The sequence below is a fragment of the Monodelphis domestica genome, chromosome 4 (genome assembly GCF_027887165.1).
Source record: "Monodelphis domestica isolate mMonDom1 chromosome 4, mMonDom1.pri, whole genome shotgun sequence".
NCBI classification, from domain to species: Eukaryota; Metazoa; Chordata; class Mammalia; order Didelphimorphia; family Didelphidae; genus Monodelphis; species Monodelphis domestica.
The window spans coordinates 416,143,097-416,154,078 of record NC_077230.1 but is presented as its reverse complement, the minus strand read 5'-3'; the positions used below and the strand labels follow the sequence as shown (position 1 = coordinate 416,154,078).

General features: G+C 45.5%; 1 protein-coding gene across 2 annotated transcripts; it reads left to right on the top strand.

The window, feature by feature from the left end:
• The first annotated feature begins 6,811 nt into the window (after positions 1–6,811).
• ISG15 (ISG15 ubiquitin like modifier) lies at positions 6,812–9,660 on the top strand. 2 transcript variants are annotated; one of them, XM_056825918.1, is made up of 2 exons: positions 6,812–7,103; positions 8,942–9,660. In XM_056825918.1, exons 1-2 carry the CDS (start codon positions 7,101–7,103, stop codon positions 9,404–9,406), a joined length of 468 nt encoding a protein of 155 aa, XP_056681896.1. In that variant the 5' UTR covers positions 6,812–7,100; the 3' UTR covers positions 9,407–9,660. The 2 variants fall into 2 exon arrangements, with proteins under 2 accessions (XP_056681896.1, XP_001372717.4); XM_001372680.4 differs by lacking the exon at positions 6,812–7,103 and adding an exon at positions 7,345–7,522.
• The last annotated feature ends 1,322 nt before the right edge of the window (positions 9,661–10,982 follow it).

Sequence of the window (10,982 nt, the reverse complement as noted above, 5' to 3'; positions counted from 1 at the left end):
TATTAACTACAAGTCACCTTTCACACTCGCTCCTTTCACCTTCATCAAGAGGTTTCTTAATTCTCCTTCATTTTCTGCCATCCGAGGAGCATTGCCTGAAGATCTGAGCTTGTCCATTGGCGATATTTCTCCCAGTAACTCAATTCTAGTTTTTGATTCATTCAGCCTGGCATTTCGAAGTGGATCGAGCTCCAGGCCTAGAATCAGAATGATACGAGGCTACTACGATACTTTTGAGTCCCTGCCAGGATATTTCTTCTGAACAATCATGTCATAGACTCAATTACTTCTTATCAAAGGCATTTCTTCAAAAGGCTGAAATAGAAGAGTAAACTGACTGGAAACTGTTTCTAACTGAAATATAAGGTAAACTGAAGGAAAACTATTACTTATTGAAATAGAGAGATAAACTGAGGTGACATTGTTTCTTCTTATAATGACTGCTGTTCTCTGGCTGGCTGTGACTAGAGAGCTGCTAAGGGAACCTGAGGCTGCTTATTTGTAATGGAGGTAGAATAGAGAAATTCTGAGGGATGCCACACAGGGATACTGGTACACAAGGGACTGCTCTGGGTTTTGCTCTGGGGTCCTGCCTAGTGATCCCTACTGATAGCTGATGGAGCAATCTATTTCCTAACCTCCTTCTTCCCTCACTCCCTCCCTTAACCAACCCTCTCCTTTTTACCTCCCTCACCTCCCAATCTTCTTGAAGCCTTTTGCTTCTTCCCTCCCTCCTGAGTGAACTATAAAGATACTCTAGTTGCTTTCTCAGTCAAGAGGTTTATTGGGATAACAGGATGGGAAACTGAGGTAAGAGGGATGAGGATTTCCCTAAACTATGGGGATAATTTTAGAAAGGTTTGAGGAAGTATTCCAGTCACAAACTGTGACTTTGAGACAGTTAGGGAGATGGAGGATAATAGCAGTTCAAAATCTTCTTTCTTCTTTCTTCACAAAATCAGCAAAGTCTCTCAGCTTAACCCCAGAAAGAAACAAAGTTCAAAATCTCTCCTTTTCTCCTGGCCAGCTCAACTCTCATATAGACCATCAACTCAAAAGCCAAGTTTCTTTTTCTTATCAGCTTCAACTACCCAGAGTCAGAGAGACAGAGACCAAGTCCAAAAACCAAGTTTCTCTTCTCAGTGTGCCCAGCAAACCCCCAATTGCCACTCCTGGGAACATTCCATTGGAATCTTCTCTTGATGGACAGCTAGAACTAGGACTCCAGCCTTGCATCTTGGCCTACAAGTCCTACAAAACCTCTCTCTCTTCATGTCTCTATCACAAGGCCCAGCAAAAAGAAACTGGGGCCTAAGGAGCTAAAATCAAGCATCCTAACGAATTGGCCTATTTCAATCTGCTTTTTAAGAAACTTCAATTGGTTTCCATTGTCTCTAGGAGAAAATATTAATTCCTCTGTTTGACATTTAAAATCCTTCATCACCTGACTTCAGCCTACCTTTCTCTTGTTTAAAAACGGTATGGATTTTTGAACTTATGCAAAGTGGAGTGAGCAGAACCAGGGGACATTGGACACAGTAACAACCTTGTACAGTCATCAACTGGGAATGATTTAGAATTCTCAGCAATACAATGATCCAGGACAACTTGAAAAATGCTATCCACCACCAGAGAAAGAACTGATTGAGTCTGAATATAGTCTGAATTCTTTCTTTCCCTTTCTTTCTTTCTTTCTTTCTTTCTTTCTTTCTTTCTTTCTTTCTTTCTTTCTTTCTTTCTTTCTTTCTTTCTTTCTTTCTTTCTTTCTTTCTTTCTTTCTTTCTCTCTTTCTCTCTTTCTCTCTTTCTCTCTTTCTCTCTTTCTCTCTTTCTCTCTTTTCCTCTCTCTTCTCTCTCTCTTTCTCTCTCTCTTTCTCTCTTTCTCTCTTTCTTTCTTTCTTTCTTTCTTTCTTTCTTTCTTTCTTTCTTTCTTTCTTTCTTTCTTTCTTTCTTTCTTTCTTTCTTTCTTTCTTTCTTTCTTTCTTTCTTTCTTTCTTTCTTTCTTTCTTTCTTTCTTTCTTTCTTTCTTTCTTTCTTTCTTTCTTTCTTTCTTCCTTCCTTTCTTTCTTTCTTTCTTCCTTCCTTTCTTCCTTTCTTCCTTTCTTTCCTTCTTCCTTTCTTTCCTTCTTTCCTTCCCTTCCTATTTTCTTTTGCAACATGGCTAATATGAAAATATGTATTGTATGATAGTAATGCATAATCTATATCAAATTGCTCACCTTCTCAAGGAGGGGATGAGGAAGGAGGGAGATCATTTGGAACACAAAATTTAAAACATATTCATTGTTTTTACATGTAATTAAAAAATTCATAAAAAATTGTACTGTTATTTTGCTTCTGTTGTGCCATTTTCTGTCCTGTCTGACCCTTCATGATCCCATTTGGGGTTTTCTTTTTCTAACTTTCATTTCAGAATATGCCCCTTACCCACTATCCTCCAGAGTGAGCCAGCCCTTATACAAAAGACTTTTTAAAAAGGAAAGCAGGGAGCACCAGGCTTGGCATCAGGAGGACTCGGGTTCAAATCTGACCTCAGATACTTCCTTAGCTGTGGGATCCTTGCTAAGTCACTTAACCCTTATTGCCTACACTTTACCACTCCTCTGTCTTCAATCTGATAGTAAGCCAGAAGGAAAGGGTTCTTTAAAAAAAGGTAAGTTGGGAAAAAGTAGTTTAGCAAAGGCGATCAACACAGCAATCTTGCCTGACAGGGCGAAGAAGAGTCTTACACCCCCATAGTCCTCCACATCCCTCTGCAAAGAATGGAAAGAGGTGACATTTTTCAACTTAGGGTCAAGTTTCTTGGCTCTCCTAATTATTGTTTCCCATTAACATGTATCTTGTGCAATTTCTCTGTCCAGGATGATTACACAACTCTTGCCCCCAAGCACTCTAGACAAGCTGTCCTATTTGTTATTGTGAACCCTGGACCTTTAGGCATCCTTCTCCCTCCCTCCCAGCCCCCACACCCAGAGCACTCTTCTCAGAAGCCTTCCCTTCTTCAGGGCTTGGCTCAAGGGCCACCTACTTTTCTTGATTCCCTTAGATGCATTTCCCTGTACCCTGAGTGGTAGCTAGGTGGATGGAGCACTGGGTTCCAAATCAGGAAGACTCCTCTTCATGAGTTCAAATCTGGCCTGAGACACTTACTAGCTGTGTGACCCTGAGTAAATCACTTGACCTGTTTGCCTCAGTTTCCTCATCTGTAAAATGAGCTGGAGAAGGCAATGGCAAACTACTTCTGTGTTTCTGCTGAGAAAACCCCCAAATGGGATCTTGAGTTGGACATGACTGAATGACAATCCCCCTCCGCCATTTTGTATCTCTTTTTGGCATAAAATAGATTCATATTGCTCCCCCCAAGAGAATGTAACCTCCTTGAGAACAGGAGTTCTTGTATTTTTGTCTTTGTATCCCAAGCACAATGACTGGGTCTTGGCACACTCCAAATAAATTCTCATTGAGTTGAGTTGAACCTAATAGCTTGCTCCAGCTTACCTCCAGGGTTCTGTCATTGAGTCTATCTTTGGCGAGGGGGAGGCTTCAGCTGGGGGGCCTCTCTATTGATGTATTATCTGTCCCAGAGACAGAAGGGCCCCAAAGGCTAGTGGACCAGAGAGCTGCAGGTCCTTTGTTTTCTGGTGGGCTGGAAGGATGCTAGCAGAGAACAAGATGATGATGGATTAAAAAGAGAAAGATGGACTGGCGCTTCCGGCCTTCAACCGACCGAGCAATTGGAGTGGAGAGTGGAGTAGAGGACCTCGAGCTGCCTTTAGCTCGAAGAGGACGATGGAGATGAGGAAGCCAGGAATTAATCAGAGCTCAGAAGGAAGAACAGAGATGTTGGCCAGAGGAATAGAAAGCAAATTGGGTAGAAACTTCAGGCAGCTGGTTGCTTTGATTCTATTTTTGCCTTCTGTCTTAGAATCGATAAGTAGTTCTAAGGCAGAGGAGCAGTGAGGGCTAGGGCAATGGGAGTCAAGTGACTTGTGCAGGGTCACACAGCTAGGAAGTATCTGAGGTCACCTTTGAAAGGATGTCCTCCTGCCTCTCACTCCACTGTGCTACCTGGCTGCCCCTAGGCAGCTGGTTGGTGAACTCTCCAGAATCAGATCCATGGCCCTCTTTGCATCCCCCCTCATTGCCTAGGGAAGCCAGGATTCTTGATTCCGAAAGTCTGGCCAAGCACACCTCATTTCTGATTTCCCCTTTGGCAGCTGGGAGATGGTACGTGAATGGGAAAGACATTTATCATCCCACAGCTGTAGCCACCATGGCTCACATCTGGAAGTCATATTCCTGTTAATGTTCATCTGAGTTTTTCTTTCACTTAAAGCAGCCATGAAAGGTCATTTACCACTTTGGGAGGAGTCTGTCAGTGCACGGTTAGAAACCAAGAGGGGGGAAATTTCATTCAAAATGGATTTTCCCTAGGAGAGCTGTGGTGAGAACATAAACCAGTAAGGAGTTTCTGGAAATGAAATAATATCTGAATTTTACCCTGGGTTGCCTTTTTGGAACTCAGATGAAGGGAAACAAAGAGAAGAATGGACTAGAACTTCTCACCAAAAACCAAATACTAAACACAGTCAAGATAGAAAAGGTCACATCAAGAACAAAAGGGAAGAGCAAGAAAGAAAGCACTTTTCAGGTCTATGGCTAGCAGAAGAATTCAGATGGAAACAAGTGAGAGAGAGAATGATAGAAAAGTTGTGATTATTTAAAATTAATTAAGTTTTCTTTTCTTTTTTTTTAAACCCTTCCCTTCTGTCTTAGAATCAATACTGTGTATTGGCTCCAAGGCAGAAGAGTGGTCAGGGCTAGGCAATGGGAGTCAAGTGACTAGCCCAGGGTCACACATCTGGGAAGTGTCTGAGGTCAGATTTGAACCCAGGACCTCCCATCTCTAGGGCTGGTTCTCAATCCACTGAGCTACCCAGCTGCCCCCTGTGAGTGATCCTTGTTACCACTCTTATCCTCCCCTCCACTGGAATAGATTTTTGTGTCTCTTTGGGTGAGATAATTTACCTCATTCCACCTCTCCCTTCCCTTTTCTCTCAGTACAATCCTCTCTTTCACACCTTGATTCTTTTTTTTGCATACCATGTCAGCAGAGTCAGTCTGACGTCAGGCTGGCGGTCCAGAGTTCTATCCTTGGAAGGAGGGTGTGACATATTGGGAAAGGCTCCTGGAGTCACTGGCTCGGATTTAGCTCCCACCTGAAGTGAACTGGCTTTCACCTGAGGGTCCCCCCCTCAGTCTGAAACTGCTAGCTTGGGATTCCCTTCAGGGTGGATTCCCACAGGAACAGGGAACAAGTACAAACTTTGGGGTCTCCAACCTATAAGCTAGTCCTGAAACTTGGGGTTCATCAGATTCCACTAGGCCACACATTTGGGATTCCTAGATTCCATGTTGACACTTCTTTTTTTTTTTTAACCCTTACCTTCCGTCTTGGAGTCAATAGTGGGTATTGGCTCCAAGGCAGAAGAGCGGTAAGGGCTAGGCAATGGGGGTTAAGTGACTTGCCCAGGGTCACACAGCTAGGAAGTGTCTGAGGCCAGATTTGAACCTAGGACCTCCCGTCTCTAGGCCTGGTTCTCAATCCACTGAGCTACCCAGCGGCCCCCCCATGTTGACACTTCTAAGACAGAAAGTAAGGGTTTAAAAAAAGAAGATGTAAGAAACTGAGGAACAGAGAAGAAAATGACTTGCCTGAGGTCTCACAAGTTGTATCTCAACTAGGAAATGACTAGAGTTTTGGTCCTGGAGTCCGAAAGTCCCGAGTTAAAAATCCAGCTTCATATACTTCCTAGGAGTGTGACCCAGGGCCAGCCTCAGTTTCCTCGTCTGTAGAATGGGGTGTCAAATTGGAAAAACACAGAACTACTGAAGTAGTCAGATAAAACCACGTCTTTAGGCAGGAAGGAGACAGGTCCAATACAATCGACTGCTATCACAGAGCCAAGCCCCCAAATGTACAGAGTCACAATCCTGGGGCTCTGGGGCCTGGATCTCTTGGGAGGATCCACAGGCTAGAAGATTCTCCAAAGAACACTAGGACCGGGACCAGGATGCTTTATACCCTTTGGGGAACCCAGGACATCTGACAGCTGGCAAACAGGCTTGGGAAAGAGGCTGGAGTCAGGGGCTGGGGTATCTGGGCACTAGTGGCCTGCTCCAATGGCTGCTAAAAGGATAATGGTTCCTGCCCAGGTGCTGGTCTTCTTGGGAAGGAGCTCTGCTACAAATGGGGCAAACTTCCCAGACTAACAGGGTACTTAACATTTGACTCGGTCTACCAGCGCTTTTAGGTCTATTGTTCAGTCTCAAATGAGGAAGCCTGGGGCTTCCCTTGGGGTGAGTTCTCATGGGACCGGGCAAATGCGGGGCTCCCCAAAAACCCACTTGATAAAGCAATTTGTCCAGTGTCACACAGCTAGGTAGCGTCTGGGGTCAAATTTGAACCCAGGACCTCCTGTCTAGACACAGATCTCAATCCACCGAGCCACCCAGCTGCCCTATAGATAGTGCTTAATAAGTGTTTTTTTAATTTATTCCATTCATTCATTCATCATAGATTTGGAGCAGGAAGGAACATTTTACAGATGAGGAGACTGAGGCCAAGGTCAGCGGAGTGTCTTAAGCAAGGCAGCACTGGAACCCAGCTCTTTCCAGTGTGCAGCCAGGCGCCGCAGACAGGATGAGAGTCGCGGGGGACTGCAGTGCCAAAGGCGACCTTCCGGGTTTCGGGGTGGGTGCGTGGGCGGTTCGAGGGCCCCGAGGCTAGCTGCAGCCCTGCCGGGAGCCCAGAGGAGGTTCCAGGAGGTCTGACGCAGGAGCCCTGGAGGGATTCCTAATTGGGCCCCTGAGTTTTGTTTTCGCGGCCAGGTGGCTGACAGCTCGGAAGGGAAAGTGAAACCGAACTTGTGTGCCTAGAAGGAAGAGTTTCAGTTTCCAGCTTTGAGGTCTCTGACTCCGCCCATCGTGTGCCCAGCTGTTATAAAGGGGCCGGTTCTTGGTACAGGTGAGCCGGCAGGGAGAAAGAGAGGAGCAGCCCGGGAACACTTGCCTTGCCTTGCCTCACCGAGACTTGCAGCCATGGTAAGGTGGCAGTCCCAGGTCATTTCTTCCCTGTGGGCCTCAGTTTCCTTTTTTTTCCACTTTAAAGAGTCAGTCTTTTGTGGTTTCCTTTCTCTTGTATTGCATTCCTTTCTGGATAAGCTCCGCCCCCCCCCCCCCCCCCCTTCCTTTCCTTTTGACGGGGAACAACAGGGAGTCAAAATGGGCTGAAGGACAGCTGAGTCCAGGAGTATCTGCCACCTCCTTCCCTGGCTTTAGCTTTCACCACCATAAAATGGGAATAAGAATGCTTGATCTAGAGGATGTGACTCCCTCACTGGTGGAAGATCCTGAGGGTCTGCCGGACCTTGGGCAAGAGCTTCAGTTTCTTCATCTGGAAAATGATGACTCATGGCATCACTTCCAGATTGAAATCTAGGATTCATGAGAAAGGCAGCTGGGTAGGTAGCTCAGTGGATGGATAGCCAGACCTAGAGACGGAAGGTCCTGGGTTCAAATTTGACCTCAGACACTTCCCAGCTGTGTGATCCTGGGCAAGTCACTTAACCCCCATTGCCTAGCCCTTACCACTCTTCTGCCTTGGAATCAACACACAGTATTGATTCCAAGACAGAAGGTAAGTGTTAGGAAGGCAGGCAGGCAGGCAGGCAGGCAGGCAGGCAGGCAGGCAGGCAGGCAGGCAGGCAGGCACTGGAGAGGCTTCTATTTAGATCTCTAGCTGGAAGTCACTTCAGAAGTTATTGATTTCAATCACTTTTGATTACAGTGGAGGAAAGTCAGATCCAGAGAAGCTGTTACTTGTATAAAGTCACAAAGGTTCTAAGTTGTAAGGGTGGAGCTAGAACTCAAGATTTCCGACTCCATTTTCCTATTGCACCTGCTGCCTGAGAAGTATATGGACAGCCACTGAGATCATCTCTTTCTCTTTCTCCTTTTCTCTTTCCCTCTCTCTTCTCTCGTTCCCTCTCTCCTCTTTCTTTCCCTCTCTTTTAGCTCTTCTCTTTCCTTTCTTTTCTTTGTCTCCCTCTCCTCTCTCCTCTCTCCTCTTTCTACCCCTTCTCACTTTTTCCTCTATCTTCTCCTCTCTCCCCTATTTCTTCTCCTTTTTTCTTCTCTCTTGTCTGTCTTTCCTCTCTTCTTCCTCTCTCCCCTTCTCTTATCTCTCCCTTTCTCCCCCCTTTGCCCCCTCTCTTTTCTACTCTCCTCATTTTCCCCTTTCTCTCTTCTTTTTTCCCTCTCACCCTCTCTCCCTCTGTTTCTCTCCTCTTTTCTCCTTTTTTCTCTCTCTCCTTTCTCTCTTCTCTTTCTCTTTCACCCCTTCCTCTTTCCCCCCTTTCTCTCTTCATTTCTCTCTCTCCTTCCTCTCTCCTCTCTTTCTCCCCCTCTCACCACTCTCCCTCTGTCTCTCTCCTCTTTTCTCCTTTCCTCTCTCTCCTTTCTCTCTTTCTCTCCCTTTCACCCCTCCTCTTTTTCTCTCTCTCTCCTTCCTCTCTCTCTTTCTCCCTCTCCCCTCCCTCTTTTTTCCCCTTTTCTCTCTCTCCTTCCTCTCCCCTATCACCACCCTCCCTCTGTCTCTCCTCTTTTCTCTTTTTCTCTCTCTCTCCTTTCTCTCTTCTCTGTCTCCTCTCACCCCTCTTCCACTATCTCTCTCTTTTCTCCTTTTCTCCTTATCTCCTCTCTTTTTTCCCCCTCTCACTTCCTCCTCTCCCTTGCTCCCTCCCTCACCCCCTCTCTTTAATCCCTTATCTTCCATCTTAGAATCAATACTACATAGTGTTTCTAAGGCAGAGAGCAGTAAGGGCTAGGCTGTGGGGATTAGGTGACTTACCCAGGGTCACAGCATATGGCTTCTTTTGCAGAGTCTGCCTCTGAAGGTGAAGATGATAACTGGGAAGGAGTACACAGTGAATGCACAAATCAACATGACAGTCTTAAATCTGAAGAAAAAGATTGCTGCAGTGGTCAAAGTACCAGCCTTCACACAGAAGCTGGCCACAGTAGGTGGGGAACTCTTGCTGAACTGGAACCTCCTCTCCCAGCACAAGCTGAAGGCTGGAGATGTTCTGCTTCTAGTAGTTGAGGAAGACCAGTCCATGGACATCCTAGTGCGGAATAACAACCAGATCAACTCCTACAGAATCCAGCTGAGCCAGACGGTGGCCCAGCTCAAGAAGATGCTGCAGGAGAAGGAAGGGGTCAGCGTGAGCCAGTTCTGGCTCAGCTTTGATGGGAAGCCCATGGAAGACAACGAGTACTTGGGAGACTATGGCCTCAGCCCCCTGTGCACCATCCAAATGAGTCTTCGGCTTCGGGGAGGGGTTTGAGAGGAAAGACCCTGGGTGGGTGAAGCCCCAAGAGAATGCCATTCTCTTGCCTCTTTGATCAGAGATTTCTCTGACTCTGGGACTGGGATAGAGGAAGGCTCTGCTGCTCCCCTACTGTCCAGCCCTTCCCTACTCCCCTGGCTCTTGATTCCTGTCCTGGGTCCTGACCTTTTCCCTGGCAAGCTGCCTGCCTTCTTGTCTGGCTCTAGCTGTAAAGAATGACTGTCAATAAAGGAGAAAACCTGCTTCTTGCATTCTAGAATTTGTTTTTTTTTCCTCTAGAGGGGGTGGGGGAGGAAGCTTATTTTCCTTTTCTAAGCTTAAGGGTTACCCAGGTCCCTTCTCAGCCATCAGATTCCATTAAAAGGGCAATATCAGAGGAGAGAAGAGGGTATATTTAAGAGAAGTTGCAGAGGTACAATTGAAAGGCCTTGGCAACCACTTGGAAATGGGAGGTGACAGAGAATGAAGAGTCCAAGATGACTCCTGGGTTTTGAGCTTGGGGGTCTGGAGGACCTTTACAGTAATAGGGAAAGTGGGGGTAGAGAGAGATGGAGAGGACTTCGGGGGAAAGGGAATGCGGTCAGTTTTGGACACACTGAGTTTAAGATGTCCACTGGATTGTCTACTAGTTCAAGATGTCTGAAAGGCAGATGGAAAGTGAGATGGCTTGTCAGCAGAGAAATTTGGGCAGAATAGGTTGATTTGAGAATCATCCCCATAGAGATGACAATTAAATCTGTGGGAGATGGTGAGATCCACAAGTAAAGCAGCATAGAGGAGGAAGAGAAGAGAGCTCAGGACAGAATCCCGAGAACTAAGAGACCATCAGTCAGTTTGAAGAGAGAAGATTCAGGGGAATGATAAGATTGGAAGCCAGATAATAAGGGCTTAAGAAGAAGATGAGAGGAGATACAGTGGAAAAACCTAGGTAGATAGTCTTTTGCTAATATTATTCCATCCCTGCATTTCTGGCTTAAAGCCAATTTGGTCACAGTGTTTGATCCTTGTAATCTATTGTAGTAATCTCCTCGTTAGTATTTCACTTACAATTTTTGCATCAACATTCATTAGGAAGATTGATCTATAGTTTTCTTTTTCTGTTTTTTCCCTTCCTGGTTTAGGTATCACTACCATATTTGTGCAATAAAAGGACTTTAGTAAAATTCCTTCTTCACCTACTTTTCCAATAGCTTATTGGAATTAATTGTTCTTTAGATTTCACTTGTGAACCCATCTGGCCCTGGAGTTTTTTCCTGGAAATATGCTTTTGGTGAAGTTTAGTCATAAAAGACAGAAGAGATATAGGATGATAGTGAACAGGGATGGAAGAGCCAGGTGAGGGATTTTTCAGGATGGGAGAGACCTGACCATGTTTGTAGGTAGGAGGGAATGAGCCAGTAGAGAGAGAGCTTAAAAATAATTGAGAGAATGGGATGACAGAGTAGATAATCTGTTGGAGGAGAAGGGATGGAACTGGAGTGCACTTGAACAAGCTGAGGGGATCAGCCTTGGTAAGGATTAAAGCCACCTTATCATTTGAGAAAGAAAAGTAGTAAGAGAGAAGCAGAAGGCA

What these genes read in the sequence shown, in the direction of transcription:
- ISG15 (XM_001372680.4), top strand. Translation starts at nt 7,463, where the DNA reads ATGATGACTCATGGCATCACTTCCAGATTGAAATCTAGGATTCATGAG. An exon ending in TTCATGAGAAAGGCAGCTGG is followed by an intron (nt 7,523 to 8,941) that starts GTAGGTAGCTCA and finishes CTTCTTTTGCAG; the next exon opens with AGTCTGCCTCTGAAGGTGAA.